The sequence below is a fragment of the Astatotilapia calliptera genome, chromosome 8, assembly GCF_900246225.1.
Source record: "Astatotilapia calliptera chromosome 8, fAstCal1.2, whole genome shotgun sequence".
Lineage (NCBI taxonomy): Eukaryota > Metazoa > Chordata > Actinopteri > Cichliformes > Cichlidae > Astatotilapia > Astatotilapia calliptera.
The window spans coordinates 2,979,591-3,002,951 of NC_039309.1; the positions used below are offsets into that span (position 1 = coordinate 2,979,591).

A 23,361-nucleotide genomic window follows, 5' to 3' on the forward strand; every position below is an offset into this window, starting at 1 on the left:
AGGATCATTTTGAGCTGTGAATCATGTAACTGTGCCGAGGCCAGCGATGAAAGAAGCGGGAAATGAGTAGAACATCTCCCTTTTTTTGCTTCAATTCCTCATTGTGTTTTTATGTGTGTGTGTAGTTGTTCTCATGTGTAATATGAGTGGGTGTGAGCTCCATTAGTCGTTACAGTGCAGCCTGCAATGCACAACAGCTGCATCAGGGCGGGTCCTTGAAACTGGGCTCTGGTCTGAGCCAAGCTCTCGCAATACCGGTGTCTCATTAGGAACTCCACTTATTCACACAGTCCAAGCACAGCCCCACAGCGCTGCAGGATGACAGAAGAGATGGGAATATTGGCTGAAATCCTCCTGCTTCAGCCCTCAGGAATTATCAGACATTAGAAATCTGAGACTCACACCAGCACGGTGTTGAAAGTAACGTCAGGAGCTTTCATTCTTGGAGCCCCTTCATTCGCTTCCTCAGTCATTTTGTGGCAGTCACTGCTCTTCCTTTGTAGTTTTTTCATGCTTTTTCTTTGTTTTTGTAATTAAATGTTCTTCTTCTCTCTTTCTTTCTTTCTTTTATAGTTTTAATATTTTATCCTCATGAAAAAGCTTTCTAAACTGCGTTTGTAGGAAGATATACAGATAAGTTTGAAGTTGAAGTAGAAACGTTAGAGTAAAATGAGACCTGTTCTTGATGAAATGGCAGCAAATAACTGAAAACTAAAATTATGAGAAACGTGAGAAACATGAAATGGAGCGAGACGGATCATTTTCTTTACCTCATTTCCCTTAAAAACAAATACCCCAAATGATGTCACTGGGTGAGGCAGTCCTCAAGGTGCAGTAATGAATCCCTGACTGCCACTACAATACAAACCATATGGCTCCTATTATTTACAGAAGAAAAAACGCCTGCTTTAAAGGATCAGGTTCCAAAATCATAGGAAATAAGTAAGAGAGTGTTTTCTAACGCGCACAACGTTGTATACAAATGAATTTGGTTTTAATTGCCAAAGTTTTGCTTTTGATGCCATGAAACCAAATCTGCCTGTCTAGATCATAGACTGTATATAAAAGATGTTGGAAACTGTGATCAGGAACGTCTTTGAAACCAGATGTGACCAGGATCTACCTGACAAAAGAGCGACACTGCATGATCAGACCATAACAACTTGTCAATCACACGGCTAACGGGGACCACAATTTACAAAAAGCACATCTTGTTGAACTCAGAAAGCCTTGAAATGAGTGATTAACATAAAAACTCTTGAGGAAAGTGTTTGCTGAAGTCCTTTCCTGCAGGTTTCTATACAGTCCAAGCGATAACCTCTGGGGGCTGAAAAAGTCTGCCAACAAAGAAGTGCCAAAAACTGCAGCTCCTTCAGTGGCTGTTTGAGTCACTCTCCATGGACTCCTGTGATAAAACGCATTACAGCATTAAAAAGCAGGTTTACAGCCTGGTAGTAAAACACAGTTTTGTCTGCAGACCCTTTCCTCCCCCATATCAACCGTGCTGTGGGTAAACAGCTTTCAGAACCTATCCCCTGGCATGCCAGCAAGGCCTAAGTTTACGTGTGTGACCACTTTGTGTAGCTGAGCGGAGGCAGTGAAGTGGAACAAAACCACAGGTGACACTACGCTACTATGTCCATCTATTTTTTTCTGTAAGTAAAAATTGACCTGACTTTTCAGACCCGGGTTGCAACCATCTATCATTAAAGGTATAAAGGTATAAAGAATAAGAAACAGAATTCTTCCTTATTAAAATAAAATTACCCTTCAGGATTTTATTTTTTTATTCGACTACATTCAGACTTGAAACCGAGCAAACATTTACATTTCGGTGTATTTGTGCTTTGTTGCAGACCCGCGTTTGCGTGGGCTCGATCCACAAAGTCTCACCACACTCCAGTGCCATAAGTTTATCAGGCAGCATCAGCCCATTAACACACAACAAGGACCATTGTCACATACGAGCAAAAAGGAGAAAGAAAGCATCAGAGTGAGAGGGGAGAATTCTCACTGGGGTTTTGTGCTCTTGCATGCCTCACATACCAACAAACAGCAGTGTAGGCTGGCCGCCTGGACATTATTATACAACAGGCAGATGTTTGTGGGAGAGAGTGAAAGCTAAAGAGCACAGAGTTCATTCTGTAGGGACCTGCAGCGAGGGATTGTGGGATAGGTGGAGATCCAGCTGACCGAGGCCAGCGTAAGGGTGGTGTTCACTCCAGGGACAAACGTTGACGAATGCCAGACACACTCTTATGTTACTCTCACACCCTTGATATGCACTTGAATGTGTTATGTTCTGGTACTTTTACTAAACTCCTGAAAGGTTTGCATCAGTTTGTAAATGACTGCACGCATAAATGACTAACCAATGATTGAAAATTGTCACAAGTGAAATTAGGATTGGATATTCTTTAAACTCTGGTTCATTTCACATCGTGCCTTCCAACAGCAGAGAAAAAGCACAAATCACTTTAAAGTTGATCCGTGGATTTCGGAGATTTACTCTGTGAGAAAACAGCAAAGGAAAATGGGAGGACCCTGTTTAACTGCTTCTCCTTTTTCAGAATCAGAATCAGAAGACTTTATTTATCCCCAAGGGGCAATTAACAAACAACAAAGTGACTGAAAGGTGAATAAATAACTATAAGTGACTAAAAGTGAATAAAGTGTCGGTAGTATAAGAAGAGTGTAGAGTAGTTTATGTTTATGGGTGTGGGAAATGTTCTTATCGGCTGGAGTTAAAAAGCAGAGTGGCTGAGGGGACAAAGGTGGCTCTCCTCCTCCTCTCTGTCCTGCAGGAAATGCATCGGAGGCGTTGCCCAGAGGGGAGCCATTGAAATGCGGGGTGAAGAATGTGAGAGGGGTCGTTGATGATTTTGGCTGCCTGTCTAAGAGCCTGTTGACTGAAAACCTGCCAGAGTTCTGACAGGTAGGCCAATGATTTTAGAGCACACTGATGCGGTGTGCTGCAGTCTGTTCCTGTATGAAGGCTGAGGGAGTGGAACCAGCAGCTGATGGAGGTCATGATGCTTTCCAGGAAGGCGTAGTAAAAAGTCATCATGATGAGTGTGCCGACTCCAAAGGAGTTGAGTTTCCTAAGGAGGTATAGCTGTTGGTGGCACCTCCTGAGAATCTCTCTGTGTTGGCAGAGAATTTCAGGAGGTTGTCAAAGATGGTTCCCAGGTATTTGTGCTCCTCAACTACCTCCACTGGCTTCCTGTGGATGGTGGTGGTGACTGAAGCAGCCAGATCCCTCTGCCTACTGGAGAATTCACCACCATCTCTTTGGTTTTGCTCACGTTCAATTCAAGTTGGAGCTGTCACACCACTCTACAAACTCCTGCAGAGTGGACCCGTGGTGTTGTGAGGGGCCTGACAGCAGTGACAGGAGAACTGAGTCGTCAGCATATTTAACCAGGTGACAGTTGGGCTGTGTGGATCTGCAGTCATCGGTGTAGAGGATGAAGAGAAGGGGGGAGAGCACACAGCCCTGGGGGGAGCCAGTGGAGGTGGAACGGAGACCGGAGAGAGTTGTTGACCCGAACTTTCTGAGTCCTGTTGGTCAAAAAGTCCAATATCCACAGGATTAGCTGATCATCCAGGTGAAATTGGGTGGAAAGTTTAAAGGCTGGAATATGAGGCTGCAGAGTGTTGAACGCTGATGAGAAACCAGCAAAAAGAAGTCTGGCGGAGGAGTCAGGGAGCTCCAGATGTTTGTGGATGGAGTCCAAGATGAAGATTTTTGCATCATCGACACCTCTGCGTGCACGGTAAGCAAACTGGAGTGGGTCCATCAGGGGTCATTTGCTCTTACCATGTGCTGTTTTATGATCTTCTCCATGGCCTTCATCACCAGGGAGGTGAGGGCCACAGGACGAAGATCATTCAGAGACTTTAGGTTGTTTCTTTTGGGGATGGGGATGACTGGAGTGTTTCCACAGCTGGGGGACGGTGTGACTGTCAGCTGAGTGTTGAAATAGAGTCCGGAACACACTTCCTAGTTGCCCTGCAAAGGGCCTCAGAACTCGACTGCTAATGTTGTCAGGGCCGGGTGAGCTCCTCTCCCTGGTCCTCCTGAGGGCTCTCACCACATCCTCAGTCCTGAAGCTGAGTGCAGAGCTGCCAGGTTTGAGTGAGGATCTGGACTCCTCAAGCTGGGACATGTTGTCCATCTTAAACGTGGTGTAGAAAGCGTTGAGGTCGTCAGGGAGGGAGGAGGGGTTGCTGCCCTCCACCTGGATGGTTCTGGGGGTGGTGACCACCAGTGTTGGTCAAGTTACTTGAAAAAAGTAATCAGTAACTAATTACTGATTACTCCCCCAAAAAAGTAATCCCGTTACTTTACTGCTTACTTATTTTCAAAAGTAATTAATTACTTAGTTACTTAGTTACTTTTTAAAAACACGATTTACAACCTGAATAGGTGATAAAGCGATAGATCTTTCAGCCCAATTCTACTTTTTCTACATAATCCATCATACAAAATGTAATCAGATGGAAAAGTCTCTTTTTAAAACTTGTTTTATTAGTTTTAATCTTTTAACTTTATGCATCAAGCAAAAATTAATTATCTGCAACATTCTCTGAGTTGAATAAATTAGTTTAACATTTAAACCTATTTTCTGCACATTCCAGCACATAAAATAAAATATTTTTTGTGTTTACACTCAGTCTTTCAAATAGATGCAAGTAAAACACAGCAGAAAATAAATAAAGTCAAAGGCTCAGCGGTCCTGTTGCTCTATTTTCACCTGTAAAGCAGGAGTGGGGTAGGCGGAGGTTTACCCTGGTGCAGGTGTGCCGCGGTCAGTGGAAGAATCCGCGAGTTTCTCTGTGAGTTTCCCATTACGTCGTAGCTACTCGGTGCTTGTTGGAAGTTTAGGGGTTTTTTTCGCTGTAAAAAGAAGTTTTCTTCCCACGCACAACGGACACTAATGTTTTTGTCACTTTTTATGGAATCAAACTCAAAGTAAGGTCAGTACTTCCACGCTTTAAACGCTGCACGCTCATACTCTCTCTGCACTCGATATATGATCCACTGTTGATCTGCACACAGCTGTTGTCACTAACGTCGCACTTGCTTACGTCACTGTCGTGAGACATTCTCGCAAAAAAATCACGGTTTTAGTAACACAGTAACGCAGCGTTCCTACGGGAAAGTAACGGTAATCTAATTACCGATTTTGCAATAGTAATCCCTTACTTTACTCGTTACTTGAAAAAAGTAATCAGATTACAGTAACGCGTTACTGCCCATCTCTGGTGACCACAGTATTCACAGAGGCCATGGTTTTGAGGCCCTGCCAGGCTGAGTGGAGGTCCCCTGTGGTGAATTTTTTTTTTCAAGTGTGTTTTTATACTCCAGTTTAGCAGTTTTTATGGTTTTTATTTATCTTGACCTCCCTGTTGACCTCCTTTTTGTCCAGTGCAGAGCCGGTGAAGAAAATCCTGAAAAAGGATTTTTTTTTACACCTTTACAGGTCCCTGTATGTTTTTTTTAACCATAGGGAGTATACATGATAGTTAGACTGTCTCCCTGCTGTCACTCGCTGGTTTGCTGGCTCCCATTTTGAAGCCTTTTTGGCCGTCATCATCGTGCATCTGATTGAACTAATAGTAGGCCCGCCCTAAATCATGGCCTGCTTTATTGTCCTTTTTGACAGTAATGGGAACCATAATTTAAAATGGTGGAACTGAAACCATGAACTCTTCAGGAAGGTGTTTAGCTGGGTTGTTTTCTTATTGACTTCTACACAGTCACACCTATTCTCCAACTGCCTCCTTACTGGCCACTAGAGAGAGTGTCCAAGTAAAGCCCTTCTGCACTGACTTCACTCTTCAGCCTCTTTGAAAATGCTCCAGTTTAATTCAAAGTTCCTGCCCGTGTCTGTGTTTGGAGTACTCGTGCTTCCTTGGAAAATATGACGTTACTGTTTGTTTACTGGAAGAACTGAAAGGAATTTCTAAAAGCTGAAGAACTCCACTCCACTGGGACCTTTTTTGTGTTTATATATATATATATATATATATATATATATATATATATATATATAAAAACACCCAGCACGCCCCTGCGGGCGGTTTATCCTTCAAGCTCGGGTCCTCTACCAGAGGCCTGGGAGCTTGAGGGTCCTGCGCAGTATCTTAGCTGTTCCCAGGACTGCGCTCTTCTGGACAGAGATCTCCGATGTTGTTCCCGGGATCTGCTGGAGCCACTCGCCTAGCTTGGGAGTCACCGCACCTAGTGCTCCGAAGCAGCTGGATAGCGTAGTGGTTAGACTACACGCCTTTGGAACAGAGGATCGCAAGTTCGATTCCTGCCTGGGGCGTCTGTATCCAGTAAGGGTCCTAAGGCTAGACCCCCTATGCTAAGCAAGCCTACCGCAGACATGAGCGAGACAGATAAATATGAAGGCATGCCGGCTCGGACGTCGCCTGGATCAACAAGGTCCGCGTCAGGTGTTGAGGAACCAGGGCACCCTGACGAGAAGTGGGCTACTGGAACAAGAAGGCATCGGTGGGCAAGGGACGAAAACAGGGCGTTGTTGGAATGCTACTACGCAAGTAACCCCGGCGGAAGGGGCTACATGAATATATATATATATATTGTTTTTTATAGCTGGTGGTATAAAAAAAGAGCACAGAATAAATGGGGTCATATGGAGCCCACAATATAACATTCATGGGTAAACAAATTCTTCTTTCCCAGCAATATTCCATATATTTTATTCAATATCATGAGACGGGTTGAAAGTGAGAGGGGGCTTGAGTATAGAAATGAGCACTACTTCTAATGTGCAGGGAGAAGAGCATGGTTAATGACCGGTTTTATTACCTGATCAAGCTTGTTTTGATTCAGTCAGCACTTTAAATAGAACACGTGTGAGTAGAAAATAAAGTCTTTATAGGAAAAGTTTTAAATAGCAAATCATATCTGCTCAACTCTGTGGGCATTTTTTAAAACACCGAACAGTGATGATAAACTGCTTAATTTTAATTTTGCTAAAAAAAATTAACCATTATTTGTACAGGTAGTTCACTGTAAACTGGATTCAAACATAGAAAACAAAGGAAGTTAACGTGCAGTGTTAACTTTAAAAACTCGTGGATTGGGAAGTCCTCGTTACACCCCGTGGAAACAAAATTTAAAAGTAAAACATCCAAAAGGTCAAGTAACAAAACTGTTCTTTAAACTGCAAGTGTTGCTGGAGCTTTGATTTGTAGGAAAAGAAGTTCCTCTTTGTATTAGTAATGCCATGGCACCACAAGCCACATCCACCCTTTTGATTTGAGGCATGAAGTAAGCAGCAGCAGAGAAATTAGTTGTAGCAGCGTCCTGATTGCAGTCACCTTCAACCACAACAGCCAGCTGCTCCTGATGCACAAACAGAGGCTTCTGTTCTGCACTGTGCTTCTTAATGTTTGTTGGAGTTATTGCTTGGAAACGAGTGCCATAGCACGAGTATGTTGTAAAGAAAAAACACAGCTGAGTAATCAGCATGCAAACAAACATTAACATGTTTTATTTCAGTTCAGAAATGGAATCAACGCTAGATTTCCTAAAAGTAAAATAAAGATAAAAATTGTTCTTTTTTGAATCCAGAGAAGTTATTTTAACTATTTAGCTTAATTTACCTCCTGTTATCGAGCACTAAACATGCTGTAGTTTAAAGATGGCAGTCTAGGTCAACCCACTTTGACCAAACAGACTGAAATATTTTCCAATTTTCCAATCCCATCCAGTCGAATGGAGTCTTTGCCAGGCCGATTCTGGCCCCCGGGTCTTATGTTTGATACCCTTGCATTAGGTGAATTGCAGGGAAAGTTTGGTCCAGCTGATTGGCTCCAGCCCTCGCTCAGCTAAACTGAGCTGAACTCACCTGATCGAGCTGGTTGCTTGGCGACTGGCAGGGACACCTCAGTGAGCGGCAGGATGTAGACGTCAGGACTACCCTGGGAGGCCGGCGAGGCCAAGGTGGACATGTCTGCATGGTACTCCTCCCCGTCCACATTCTTGAATTCCTGCAACACGCCAGGAAACATGCACAAAAGGTCAAAGGTCAAGCTAATGAAGAGTCTGCTCCCACATGGAAAAAAAAAGAAAATTCAAAACTGTAAAACAGTGCAGAGTAAAATTTCAATAATTATGCAACTTCAAACTTAAACAGCATTTAATTTGAGAGTCAGCTCCTTAAAATGCAACTCGCACATTAGAAGTGAAAATTCTCCAGAGACTTCCGCCGTTTTGTAATTTGAGGAAAATATTCATGATGGAAACTTGCTGTGTGTTAATGCATGTTAAATCAAAGCATGGAGGGTTCTTTCATACCAATGAAAACACTACAGCTTTTGGCCCTGTGCATTTATATTACAATGATGTCAGTGGGAGCTGACAAGTCTTCCACATTAAATGATGAGCAGACTCCTAAATCTATTAAAGAAACAACAACTTTATAACTTAAACTTTTTCTCAACTTCATTATTCAACCTGAGTTCAATTAACTACCATTTTTATAATATGGGAACCTACTGAAACTACCTCACACCTGTACGCATCAGACCATGTGTTGTCAAAATATATCTCATGGTTTATTACAGCCCATGAGTGCAACAAGAAACATTACCGTTATAGTCGTCGCAGCAGACTGAACCTTAATCTGAACAAACACAGCTGCTGTCAAGAAATGGAACAGCATCACCTCACTAATGATTCATGATTTAAACTTTGATTTTTCAGTCATTATCAGCCCATTCCTTGTGCCTAACCATTTCAGGAAGAATGTCGGTCTTGGTGGTTTCTTCCTGTTAAAACCTTTCTTCCAAGAAAGCTTGTCTAAGAGAGTTCAGGCTGAAAAATAAAGGTGCTCATACCAAATATTGACTGACAAACTCCTTTATAATAAAATATAAAGAACAATATAAAGCTCAAGACTTTCGCACCTTTAACTTTGTAGCTTTGCACTACAAACTCTTCCATGCTGGATTGCATCATACAGTTCAATCAGGCTGCTGTAGGCCTGTGAGAGGGGAGGGGCCAGGGCGATCCTCCGTTATCATCACTGACCCTCAACAACAGAAAACAGAGATTTTTGTTGTTTTTGTTTGCACTAACCCTGATTATTGTGGCACTGATGTATGGTTATGTAGAAAGTTGATGATATTTTGGCACAAGCACTGAAGCAGAGCTGAGATAAACTGAAACAAGCTGTCCTGGCTCGGTTCTGCATTTCTGTGAGCTGTTTGTAAAACTGTTGGAGAGTCGCAGTGTAAACAAAGCCAGTCTGGAATGTCCAGAGATTATTAGCTCTAAGATTACATGTATCTCAATCCTCTTCTGAGATAAGCTTGATGACTTACGCGTTTTGGAAACATGTAGAGGACAGACTGGAGACGAGAGCTTCGCTGTCTTACTTTCACTCCACAAAAAAATGGTTTTCTTTAAATTAAATTTTCATGCAAAATTGACAATGAACATATTTATTAAACACTAAGGCACAAAGGGGGTCTTTTAATGTGATTTACTACCAATTTAGACAATCCCTCTGCTTCACAGGCCCTAAACAGCAGCAGGCAGAGTGATCAATGCATCTGCGAGTGGATTAGGGAGGTTGGTGTCACACCCACATCCCTGGCAAGACAGATCCTTTAACATGGTTAAAGATCAAATTGAACTTGAAAGAAGCTGAAAACAAGAGATGAGTAAGGTAACTTGTTTTAAATTGTTAACAAAGAAAAAACAAAGAAAAACTGTGCCCACATTTGTAAAAATGTTGTATGAATGAACATAGTGAAGACTCTATAATACTAACTATACTAAAAATCAACTTGCACTCTAAACCACTATTGAGAAATGTGAAGAATAAATGCTGTACTACAAACTAACAACAAAGATAGAAAAAAAGGGCTTCTTTCTCTGCCAGGGCTGAACAATTTTGCACAACAGCTGCAAAGCTGAATTTCATGAAACTTGGTGGAGAGGCGTGGCATCGTCAAAGGAAAAAGCCATCAAATTCTGGAGCAGATTCACATTTTTTAAATATTAGCTCACTTTGGCTGTTAATATTCTTTTGAATGTTGCATAAAATAGGTCACAGGTCTTGTTTCTAATTCAATTTTAAAAAATGCATTTAGGAGCTGGTGAAAGCCTCTGTCTGCTGAACGTAGTCACACATCGATGAAGCAATGAACGAGGAGGGGAGGGAGGTGGTCTCACACACACACACACACACACACACGCACGCACGCACACACACACACACACACACACACACACACACACACACACACACACACACACACACACACCGGATGTCAGAATAAAATCTCTCAGATGGGAGCTGGAAAGCAGCGGTGTCCCATCGCTGGAAAAGACTGACCTTCTGCGGCCCTCTGAAACACCCACACAAACACATGCACACATAAACACCTCCATCTCATGCCTCATCCTGTCTGTCCCCCAAGAAAGTGGGTGCGCGCACACACACACACACACACACACACACACACACACACACACACACATATTAGTGCACCCCCCCTTCTTCAGATCCAAATCTTCACACGGCCCTGCTCGCCCTCCTATTCAACATGTGTTTTCACTCTCCACACTTTCCACACTGGCACACACACTGTCACTGCAGACTTGCGCGCACACACGCATACACATACAACAGCATTTACACAACACCATAAGCATCCCATTCTGTGAGTTCTGCAGTCAAAGTGTTTAATCTATGGCTGCAAAAAATGTGTACTTTTCATTATTGTGCACAAATTTTGTCCTGTAATGAGTCCAAAACCTAAAGGTTCTGCAATCGTATGAAACAGATAAAAGCAGCACACGATTTCCATCATGCTTTATAGAAATGTCATCTTTGCTTGACTCATGAAAAAAATCAAAACTAATAAAAGGGGAAAAATCTTAACAACAAATGCATTTGTTGTTAAGATAAAGAAAACCTCTCAACGTCTTTGGATTTCCTTTGCAAAATGTCTGTTTACAATATTTACTTTAAACTTTCCTTCTTAGTAACAAAAAATAAATTCTCTACAACATCATCTGCAAGCTTACCTCTCCCCAAAATCTGCAGGTGAAGATGACATCCCAAATGCCCTCAAATTTGGGTTACAGCATCTCAACCTCTTTTTTCCCCTTACATACACACTGAGTGCCCCCCCGCCCCACTTCACGGCTCCCATTGGTTGAGGGCAGCAGGATGATGGCAGTGGCAGGAAGAGCGGCTGCAGCAAAAGGCTTCATCACGCTGCACTGAGAGTTTCACTGTTGCTCCACAGAGAAGAAGGAAGACAAAGGTTTGCAGCTTGACCACTGAGTGTCCCTGGGATTACTGGGGATGGAGGGAGAACCAGAAGGGGGGGGGGGGACACAGAGGAAGAGGGAGGAGCAGTATCTCCCAGTTCACAAGTGGGACTGAACTTATGGTTATCTCATGAGGGGAGAGGGGAGAAACTGAGCCCCCAGAAAAATGTGTGAGAGAGAAAAATACAAGTGGGAGGAGGAGGAGGGATGAAGGGTGAGGGAGTAGAGGTGGGGGGATGGGGGGTATTCACATACTATATGTGTGACATCACTCGCTCTCTTCCTTTCTCTACTAAAATCCAGAGAACATCTGCGGGGCAGTCCCCTTCTCCACAAAACCAAGAAAAAAAAAACAGCCAGATGTATTTTTTATTAACACAACGCTTGTAAGGACATTCCTTTCACTGCTTTTCTCTCTGCCTTTTAACCTTTGACCTCACTGACCTTAGTCTACACTTAAGTTGACTAGCTCTATAACTTATTTAGGTTTTCTAAAAATTCCCTTGCTGTGGATCATGTTCCATGTGTGAAACTTGCCTGTGGGCTTCCTCCGACAGTCTAAACAAAAACGCTTGTTAGATTAACTGGTTTGATGACGTTGGCTGTGGATGTGAAGCAGATCGAGGGATTAAAGGGCGCTGAGGTATTGAAGCTGTACATTAAGAACAGAAGAGCAGAGGAACTATTCATGGTCGAGTGACCTTAAGCTGTATAACTGAGAGACTTTCACTATGAAAACTGTTTGAGTCAAACACTGCTGCTGTTTTAATAGACTGGTATACAGCAAATTAAGATATTTAGGAAGCAGGTTTACTGTTATTATTATTACATTATTATTGCTTCTTTTTGTGGCTCAGTTTAGATTTTGCTTCATACTTGTCTGATACAGCTCTTTTGACAGGAATCAAATTATCTATGTAACATGTGTCCTTTTTAAATTAGATGAGATGATAACAAACAGCTTAAGCAGACCAAATCTCCTAAATTCGACTCTCACCTCCCCGCTACTGTCTGCAAAACACAGAGACCTTTTCGCTCTTGCCCCCCCTCCTCAAAGTGTTTTTTCCTATCTCTAAAAATCCCCCTTCCTTCTCTGGGAGAAGCTGTGTCTAATTCCAGATGAGGCCCCGAGGCCGGATGCACTGCAGGCTCATGGGTATGCCCTTCCTCACGCCCTTGCGCCCTCTCACTTCCCTCTCTTCCCACTCCTCTCGACAGGTTTTTGAAGTGGGTGGTCCAACCAGCCAAAGACAAAAACCAGACATGAGGCACATCATATATATTCACTAGGAATCAGTTTTTGTAACATACAGCCTGACAACCCATCATGCATTTAGTGCTGAAGAAAGAACAGGATGTTATGCAATATGACTAGAAACATTGCTGCAATCAGACATTCCTGATCCAGAGTGAGAGGAAGTGGTGAAAAAAAAGGAGATGAGAAGAGACCTAAAGGCGAACATGTCTCATTATTAAAACAATCTTACATGTCCCTGCCTCTGTGAGGAAAGGTTATCTGGCAGGCCTAATCACACTCATTCAACAGCTTCACAGTAGCATAAATGATTCTGCAATTTCCTCTAAAGCGCCTTGAATTATATTAATTCCTTACACAATGATGCAACATAAATTAATAAAGTAAAGAATTAATCATTAATATGGAGCACAGTAGAGGCTTGCTGTGGGAGACCAAAGAGAATGCCGTATTAACAAAGCAAAGAAATTAATTATTTTTAAAAAATATTTGTTTTCCTGTGAAAAAAAAATATACAAAAACTTTTGCACCCACATTTTGAAAAAGGTGCAAATAGGATATTTTAGAATTTTTTGCATAAGTGTTAGTTAAAGCTAACATGCTAAACCTGGACTGTGAACATGCTATTAGGTGAAAGGAAATGATTACCAAGTAATTTTTAGCCAATGAGAAGAGGCCATGTCTTCACTAATCATGGTGATGTCAGTGTAATGCTACAGTCACAGTAGAGAAAACAGGGTCCAGTCTGTTTAATGTGCTCGGTAAAAATTGCAAATCTGTTTCCATTTATTGTAAATCTGACTTATATCAAACAGGAATTTAAATTAACTGCTTACATTCAGAGTCCAGCCAGAACCCGGACTGGACTCCAGGTAGGTGATGTAGGTGCTGTAGGACAGCAAGTTAACTAAAACATTACATACTTTCTTGGCAACCTTGCTTTCATATAGGAACCAGTATAAAACCAGTTGCCAACTAGTTGAGCCGAGTCTGCAGACAAGCTGCCCTTGTTGGCAAAGACTGGCTCAGATTGATCGCTCCATGTTTGGCAATCTATGTGTTTATAAACTGGATGACATTATTTGCAAATCATGTCATCATGTCTGAGAGCGACTGCACTCAGTTGACTGTTTGTAGACAGGCTGCCTCTCACCAGGTGACCTGTGGAATCCCCTTACAATCAAAAGAGGTGGAGGGTCTTGCCTGCTCCACTTCTGGGAGAACAGCTGTTCTCTGCCACTAGTTGCAGTCATAGAAAGTGAAACAATTTGCATTACTCATACATGTATTTCTGAGTTGATGTTCATTGTTTTAAATGATCATGTGTAGAACTTAGCAGAACAGTCATGATCAAGAATCATCATCTGCCTCCACCTGACCCCATCCCAGCAATCTTCTGTGTTGCACCAACCCTCTGCACATCCTCCTTCATCTGCATCTACTGTACAAACCTCCTCTGTGTTCTCTTTTCCTCCTGCCTGGTAGCTTCATCTTCAGCATCCTTTGTCTAATCTATCCACTATCCCTCCACGACACATGTCCAATCCATTTCAGCCTTGCCTCGGTCAAAACTCATGGACTACACATAAGAGGTGGTGAGAATGACGATGAATGCAAGTACTCTGCTGGCTAACTTTGGGCCCTGATTGCATGGATTTTAATGTGGCATGAACCAACCACTAAGCATTGCTGCTGACCAAGTAGACTATCCCCTCTCCCCCACCCCCATTTCAAATAGGAAGTGAACTCCCTGATGAGTCGTGGCAGAGCACTGCTGGTTGGCTGTTAGGTGAGATGTTTTAAGGCATGTCCAGCTGGGAGGAGACAGTGGGCAGATCCGAAAGTTTAACTTAGTTTCAAACAGTTTCCTTGTGGATTTTGTTATTTTCTATTTAATTTTCTGTTAAATGTTTAAGTCTATCTTACAGTTTTCAGTTAAATAACAACGTCCCTCTGTTTCTTGTTATTTTCTTGCTGGTGAGACTGTCCAGAGGAAAAATACAGAGATGAAGGCACCTGCTACGACCTGTGAGTGCACATACTGCAGGTTTTCATTCAAACCCTGATTGTAAACAACCATATACTTGTTTACAGCACAGCTGCAAAAGGATACTCAGCTCACAATAAAACAGAATAACTGCAGATAAGGGCACATATTCAAGTATTTTTGTACACACCATCTTCCTTGTTCCTTGTCCTATTTTCTCGGGTGCCATGACCCATTTCAGCGTTTTGCTCAGAAACGGGGTCTACATCAGCCACAAGACGGTTCTGAAAAGCTGCAGGCCTCCGACCACTCCACAGACACGGACAATACCACCTCTGTGTGCTATTTATCCTTCTTTCCACTTCAATATGAGTATAAGTGGGTGAAGACAGTATGTGCCGATAATGGTCATCTAAAAACAAACTGTGAGGAATGTTCTGCTTTTAGGCCATTTGCAGTAACACTTATGGGCAGGGAAAGCAAGCATGCACATCTCTATGCAAGAGTCCAACTCATGCTTTAATTTTTGACTCTATGCCTCAGATGTAATCATATTTCACATGGAAGCAGATGGAGAGGCGCACCTTGAAGCCAATCTTGCCCTTCTTGCAGCAGAGGCAGGCCAGCATGAGGAAGACGAAGGTGAAGAGACCCGAGAACGAGATGGCCACCACAGCCAGGGATGATGACCAGGACAGTTCACTCAGTGGAGCGCCATCTGCAGGACACAGAGTGACAGAACGAGAGTGTTAGCAGTGGGATGAGATTCAAGTGATCAAATTGTACATTAAAGCATCTTATTAAGGCACAAAAGCATGCAATGACATTAAGGCCTTTTCATTGCATTTCTTTCTTGTGATATCTCATATTTTCATTTACAAGTCAAATGCTTGATTCATTGCCTAAAGTCGTGTTTTTGATGGAAATTAAATTCTCGGAAACATTATAGTCTTCTAGCAGTTACCCAGAACCACATTACACCTCTGCACAGTACAACGCCGAAATGAAAGGTTGTGGAATTTGCTTTTTTATTACATTTTGTATATACGATACAGACATTTGATGGTGATTTGAAAAAAGAAATGACACTGGCTAACTTTAATTTGTTGTAACCAAATAAAAAGGATGTTTTTGTATAATAAGATTCAGGGGGATGAGTTGAAGCGTTATTATTTTGCTTTACTGCAGTGCCCTAGAAACAAGCTCATACTGCAACAACCTCTGCCTGATGTGCATTTTTATGATGGTTTTCTATTCTGTCCTATTCAAAGTCTGCTGCTAAGACTAAATGGAGTTATCATGGAAATACAACCTGATCATTTCCAAAAAAATGGAAGTCTTTGGGACATCAACATGAACAACTGGAAACATGGTCATACAATTCACAAGTTCTAATGTCACGCAGAGCTTCATGGATTCGCTCCTAATCAGCTCTCCAGAAACGCAGTCTGTTCATAACAAATAGTGCCTGTCATAGACCCAGGTCATCACACTCCTGCAGGCTGCCCTGAAAGTAACTCAAATAATGAGCAAATAATGAGATCAAGCCCTTCAAAAATTCATTATACAAAGGAAGTACATGTACTCAAACACTGTACTTGCATTTCACAGTCAGATATTTTCATTTTTACTCTCCTATACATTTATTTGTTTATGTAATATACTAATTATTCTGTAGATTCTAATCAGCATGTAATATGTATGTAATATTTTATATAACAATAAAACTGCATTGGTACAGTAAATTCGGGCCTACCTTTACCAGCTTGTCATAAACATGTATTTTAATCAATGTCCTGTTTTGCAGAATGAGCATTGTTACTTTTCTCTGTGTTTGTGTGTCATCTGTGTTTTAGAAATGCAGCAGCAGTAACAATAAAAAAGACAGAAAACACCAACAAAATTAATCAAAGAGTGTGTTTGTCTGAGACTATTTGGGACACGCTGCTAATTGGCTAAGCTCATCTCAAAGTCTTGTATGTTACACGTAATTATCACACTCCAATTATTTAGCATGTCGAGGACAGATGTATGTTTTTGTGGTTTCCATCACATTCATTGAAACCTGCATAACTTTGTGGACCCTCTAAACATTCCCTGTTAGTGTTGGTGTTGGTGCAGCAGAAGTGGAGCCTGCACTTCATCCTTGATGAGAGATTTCCTTGCTTTCTGCGAGTCATAAAGATTTTAATAAAAAAAGAACATTTTTCTGGATAAAAGCCAGAAGATAATGTCTGTCCTGCATCGCTGACTTTTGAATATTAGCAAAATTGAGCAAATGAAAATGTGGGACACTGTCTCAGGATGTGGGACAGGCCTACCAGGCATACAAATCCTCTGCAGTCCCACATTAAGTCAAACACTGAACAACCATGTGGGATATTTTACAGAGAGTCTTCAATTTTTATCTTTCCAACTTGGAAGCTAAAGTTTGTTTTTTAGTCTTATGTTATAGTTGTATGTAGTTCCTTTTCTCCTCTCACAACACCTGTAAAAAATGCTAACTACCACATCAGCTTCTTTCCTGTTTGGTAATCATAGCATGGGTTTCAGGGAGCTTTTATACATGTGTTCACTCTGGTAAAGTGAACACACGTTCACACTACAATCAGCCTTACAATAAATGCTTTTCACACACAATATCATAGCATGCACAACAAAGCAGAAATTAAAAAGGACTGAAAAAGCAGATCACCACACTGATGGCACCCTGTGAGGCACTTTGGAATTGAGGAAGATGATAAGCACCTTCGCTCTCCTAAATTCACAGTTTTTCAGTCTTAGAAATCTCGACAACCAACCCGGTGGTATAATTAAAAATGAGATCCAAATGTAATCATGTTACAATATTAATGAAGCTGATTTATAATATTTACACACTCCAATCCTGGCTCAGAAACCCAGTGCTGCTCTCTCGTGAGGTATTTTCTTCAGTCTCTCTCTAAAAGCAAAGCTTCGGTGGCTTGAATTATCCTCCATGTGGGCTTCGTGCATCCTGTCCAATCTCATAAATAAAATCTTGTTCCCAGTTTGCCCAGTTTGGGCAGTAGAGCATTTTTCCCCCCTCGTTTTCCGACAGCTTCCGAAATGCAACCGTTACCAGGGAAACAGATTGGAAGGACGGCCAGGCAGGATTGCCTTCAGCTGTAAATCTCTCACACCAGTTCCTGCCAACACCAGTGCCACCCAGCTCCACACACACACATATATACATAATAAACAGAGCACACAGAGTCATTTCTGCTGCCAGTTTGTGCTGATCCTCTGAAAGCTGGTGCAACTGGCTCTCAGTGAGTATTGGGCTCTTAGTATAATTGGACAGAGAGGGAGCACTGTTGTTTGGGAGGCTGGCCGGCAGAAAGAAGGAAGAGAGCATGCAAATTTAACAGTTAAATACAGGATTAGCTGGCCAGCTCAGGGGATTTTGGAAGTCAGCCTCTGAATTTGAATTTTACAGATTTTTTTTAATAAAACTGGAAAAATAAAACAGTGGTCCCTTAACAGTGAAGCATGATGCCGTCGAGTGGGAGGAAGAGGTGAAAAAGTCAGCTTTCTAAAATTAGTCAATATCCATTTAGCGCTTAGCGATACTACACAAGAAGATTTACATTCAGTTACCTTTATTGTCAGGGGGATAATTACAGAGCACAGACGCACAGCCCAAGTCTGTCGTGGTTTATTTAAAACTCTCTTGCTGACAAATTCACACACCATGTATATTAATATCTGAGGACTACAAACAGCCTATTTGCCAGAAAAATTAATACATGGCATTTAAACCCCGCTGGTGCATTTTCATTACGAGCCCATGTAAAACTATTATGCATTTCTTTCTACACGTACAAAGCATTGTTATCTGGTGCAATTTTGTATTTGTGCTATCCTATATTATTGCTTCATTTTTGCCAAAAAAGCACACATAAGCTGTCTTCATTACAAAGTCAACACCATCCAACTGCTCCAAGTATTCACAAGAGTGTCACATGTGCATTAAACAGTTGTAGAAAATGGACACCTAAACTTGTACAGTTGTTAAAGATCCACCGATTTATATTTGGACGCTTGGCTCTGTTCACAGCACAGAACAGAGCAGGCATCACCAAAAACAGAGGTGAGCAACTCACCTGGACAGGGTAAAGCACCTCAAGCTAGCTAGCATCATAGGTTTGCATAGGTAATTCATTTTTAGGGTAGTGGGTGATTCAAATCATACCTGGGACATTTGGGAAGTGAAGTATTTGTATTCTCTAAAGCTGTTCTTGTGTTTGACTTCCTGCGGCCCTCATCTGCTCTGTGCAGCTGGAGGTGACCTCCTTAAAAAATTCATCTGACACTATTTTAAGCAATGCAGAGCAGAGAGCTGCTTCTCGTGTGGCTGGTTGAATGTCAAACATTGTCTTGAGTGTTTGGGAAGGTAATTGATGCAACTAATGTATTCCCAGAGTATAACATATACCTACATATAGCAAATTTATGAAGCATTATTTTTAAAAAATGCAAATTAAAGTGTGCCATAGTGGGATTGTGTAGAAATACGGAGGAAAGTGTTACCATCTTATGTCTAAGCTTTTTCCAGTGGAAAAATGAAGGTAGACTCTGAAAAAAGCTTAGACAGCAGTTAGCAAAGCTGCTATATCTGCAGAGAGTGCAGGAGGAAAAAGAGAGAAAGGCTAGTGATAATATATTGGTGCAGTCATGCGATGCTGTTCAGACCTGTAAATGTTATGTGACAGGTAATGCTTGAGTCTGTCTTTGTAACGGTCCAGAATATAAAAGAAATGCCTTGTTTTTGTCTCTTCTTCACCAGCTGTGTAAAATCAATGCTATTGACCACTAATTCTAATGACATAGAGAAGATTCATTCTCTTGCTAACTGTAATGAGACAAGAGGGACAAAAGTTTAGTACTTAAGGTCAGTTAGTTTACTTGGATAGGCCCCTCAGGGAACTTCACTAAGCACACTCCAACATAGAGTGAACAAGTAAGAAGGTGCACTCACATTTTAGTGGATGTTGCATTTTTTTCTCTCACTTTACTAGTACTGCCTGCAGCCTGAGCACCATATAGCTCTCAGCTAGTCAGAGGTGGTAGCCATTTTTAGCCTCCCTTGGCAGAACGCTGAAGCACATCTTGATGACTAAATGATGAAACGAGTGCGAGCATGAGGAGACGAGGTGAGGGCAGAAAGAATCTGAGAAAGACGAAAAGAGCTGTGTACTCTGCAGCTTCTCCCACGAGAGAAACTCATCAGTACTCCACACAGAAATGAGCTGAGGAGCAGCAGCTCGAAGTCTAACGGAGAGCAGACAGAGGCAGAAACTGCAGTGTGTTAAAAAACGGAGTCTATCTGACAGCCTCACGTGTTTGTTCTGCCTTCACAGAGACGGAGCTGAGTGAAAACCCACTCGGGATATTTTTCCAGCTTAATGAGTTTCCCGCATTATATCCATGACACCGACTGATTTCCAGAAAACCCCAGCACCACAAAACCCTCTGAGCTCTGCATTGCTGCAATATCAAATGCTAGCAATAGTTCAAAAAGTTGCACTGAAGCAGAGACTTCACATTTCGAGAAAGAGATAAATTAGCCATTCTTTTGAGATTTGAAAATGAATATTAAACTACTGTAATTTCTGCAAGCTAAAAATGAAGTCAGAGCCAGCAGGTGATTAGCTTAGCTTAGCCACCACAGGTTGCCTGGCAACATCATGGTGATGACAAAGCACCAACCAAAAACGTGTCCACCAAGCATAATTTGTCCTTTTAACATTTGTGTTTTCATCAGAATAATCTAACCGAGATATGATGATAGAATAATTTCATGGCTGGTAGGCCATATTTACATTTAGTCATATCAACCTTTCCATCCAAAGCCTTGCAGGGAAATGAGCAAGGGTGTTTCCTAAAATGTCAAACTATTTCTTTGAGGAACGCCACAGCGGCCAAGAACAAGTATAAGTTATATTGCTGAAAGTGAAAGCGCTCGGTGAAATGACCTCTTGTACTAAAAGCCCTTCAAGGGTCCAAAAGTTCTCACCAACTCCATGTGCATGATGCAGTTTTATGTAGCTTTATAAATAAAACTGCCAATGTCATTGCAAAAAAAAAAGGACCTGAGGATAGTTTTGGTTTCCATCCTTCATAACTATTGCTAACTATCGCTAGCTTGATTGACAGGTGTGTTGCTGCTGTAGGTGCCAGGTGTCTGTTGGACTTCACTGTCTGTGCTTTTTAGAGCATTTAAGCAAAATTCTATGACTAAAAATTTGACATCAGGACACCAGTTAGCTACCATGTAGGGAAAAACACGTATTCCCCTGGTTGATGAGAGGTTGCTGGCTGTCAGTAGGTGAAATCAGTTTCAAAAAAACGTTGCACCAAAAACTTCCTCGTGATTTCTTTGATCACTAGCAGTGATCAGCAGCAGTACTTTGGCTGGAAAACACAAATTTACCCGCAAATATTTGCTAACCAACCAGTGAGCAACAGTGAAGCTTGAAGTGCAATGCAAACCGAAAACAGAGTCCGTTTACGTTTTTCATGAAATCAACACACAAAAGAAATGGATTTTGAGTGATTTAGCTAATAACTTGAAGCTTATGTGTAAGTTCAATAAGGAAGGTCTGTAATCACTCATCTGCCTGCTTTCCTGGCTGTTTGGCTGCTAGTCTGTTCTTTACATCACTTCCACTTTCCCACTCTGTCAAACTCAATACTGACATCATTACTCTAGTCTAATCATCTTCTTGCTTGCCTCCGCAGGCTCCATTCTGTGCGCTTTAACTCTTAGAGCTCTTTGATTATTTTTCCTTTAAGACTGTCCTTCATGCAATCCACCCCCTCCCTCATTGCTGCGTTAGAGGTCCATCTTCATCTTTACCAGCTCCAGCATCTAGACTCCAGAGGCGTCCGGAGGGGTCCTATCACCACTTGGATTTGATTCTGCCATCTTGCATCACTGGAGTTTAATCACCAAATACATTAATTAATTTCTCTGTCATAGTAAACCACGATTAATTCTCTCAAATGTTGCCTCCTATTCGAACTGTCTTCAACATATAAATAAATGAATCCACATGGCAGGAGCCCAAACACAAGATTTCAGGTTTCAAAACAGAAACCAGTGGGTGACATCATTTTGGATGCAGCCTGGGGGTTTCATTCTTACTGACACACAGCAAAGCTGGTATTTTCCATACACCACAACCAACAAGCAACTCAGCTCCGTCAGCTCTGAGTCACCATGCTGGTGTGACTCGTCTTGTCAGATGCACTAAAGTGAAGCAGGGGTAGATCAGTCATTTCGATCAGAGCGGAGCGGACAGCCTCTGTGTCAAGTTTCATCTCCGAGCCTCGTCAACATAATACCATGGCTATCAGCCTGGATGGGGTGACCCATTATGTCATTAACTCTGCAGGTGTTAAGAGCATGAAACAAAAGCTCTTCATCAAACACAATTTCACTTGTATTATTACATTACAGGCATTTTTTTCTAGACCTAATTTAGCTCTCAGTGTGTCACTCCTTTTAAGCCTACTCCCTCTTTGATAGCCGACTTTATGCAGTCGCTGACAGGGACACTATTCACTGCCTGAGGTAAAGCCAGAATAGTTGCAGCTCTGCTCTGGCTCTCAGCCTGAGCTGGCCGCTCACATCCATCTGAGAGCGATCAGCAGGAAGTATATCCTGGGGAATGCTGACACCCTTCACCCATCATCGGGCCTGTTACTGTCCACGACAAAGCTAAATTATCTAAAGCTCAGCAGAGAGAAAGGTGAGATCACCTGAAGGGCTGGAAAAAGGCCAGAGCAAAGATTTAGCACTGTAATCCCAATTAAGGCTGATAGAGGGAGAGTGAAAAGAGATGAGGAATAAAGATATTCATTCCAGAAAGCCGGGCAGGATGGTCTTTTTGACATTTTAATCAGTAATCATCAGGCTTTCCAAAGGACAAAATATCTGAAAATCACTTGAGGTCACAGAGCCTTCAATGAAAAGAAATGAAAGGTCACGCGCAAACTCCATGTTTAAGATAAGAACATGGAAACCAGATCGAGGTTCAAGGAGCTTTCTGAGCTATATGCAAATGTGGCCGATAGCATCTTCAAAAGGTCACCGTTCTACACATACTACATCAGTCTGGACACAACTGAACTTTATTAAAATGTTACATCACGCATGGATGTAAATTGTATGCCAACTGAAAAATAACTTTTCCTCTCTGTGACTGTCAGCATTTCATACCGACCACATGTCATACCGAGGTCTAAAAGAACCCGACAAGGCTAAAATCACTGTAGTGTGGTAGATGTGGATCACACCTACAACAGCTATATTTCACAATCAGATAGCCAAACATCACTTACACAGACTGTTCAGATTCAGAATACTTTATTAATCCCTAAGGATATTTTGTAAAATAACTTCCCAGCCCAGATGGTACTCAAAACCACAATCCCTGGTTAGGGAGGCCAGTGCCTTATCCATTAGGCCACTGGGGCTGTATTACCAGATAATAATTTTTTACAATATAAATTAAAAATGTATGTGCCATTTCATAAACTATGTCTCTTGGAAGTTGCATGATGACCTTACTTATACGAGACTCCTTACAGCCAAAACTTATTGTTCCCCACATGCTTGACTGGCGTGATGGGGCAGTGGTCAGCTCTGCTGCCTCCTCGGGGTTTGAATATGCTGGACTGAGTTTTTAGAGGTGCTGTAATAGGGGAGTGTATTTTCACTAGTTTCATAAAGAAATAAAGGGAAATAAAAATCTTTTTCTGAATGTC

The 23,361-nt window shown here is 41.8% G+C and overlaps 1 protein-coding gene across 3 annotated transcripts in view; it reads right to left on the reverse strand.

Annotated features, from left to right (window-relative positions):
- aatkb (apoptosis-associated tyrosine kinase b) overlaps positions 1–23,361 on the reverse strand; it is a 69,355-nt gene that overhangs the window by 16,960 nt on the left and 29,034 nt on the right. For 2 of the 3 annotated variants that reach the window (XM_026177844.1, XM_026177846.1), the window contains exons 2-3: positions 15,153–15,286; positions 7,887–8,028 (exon numbers count right to left, since the gene is read on the reverse strand). In XM_026177844.1, coding sequence (XP_026033629.1) covers positions 7,887–8,028; positions 15,153–15,286 — 276 coding nt within the window. Of the gene's footprint in view, positions 1–7,886; positions 8,029–11,077; positions 12,618–15,152; positions 15,287–23,361 lie in introns of those variants that run through there. The other variant, XM_026177845.1, reaches the window with a different exon arrangement.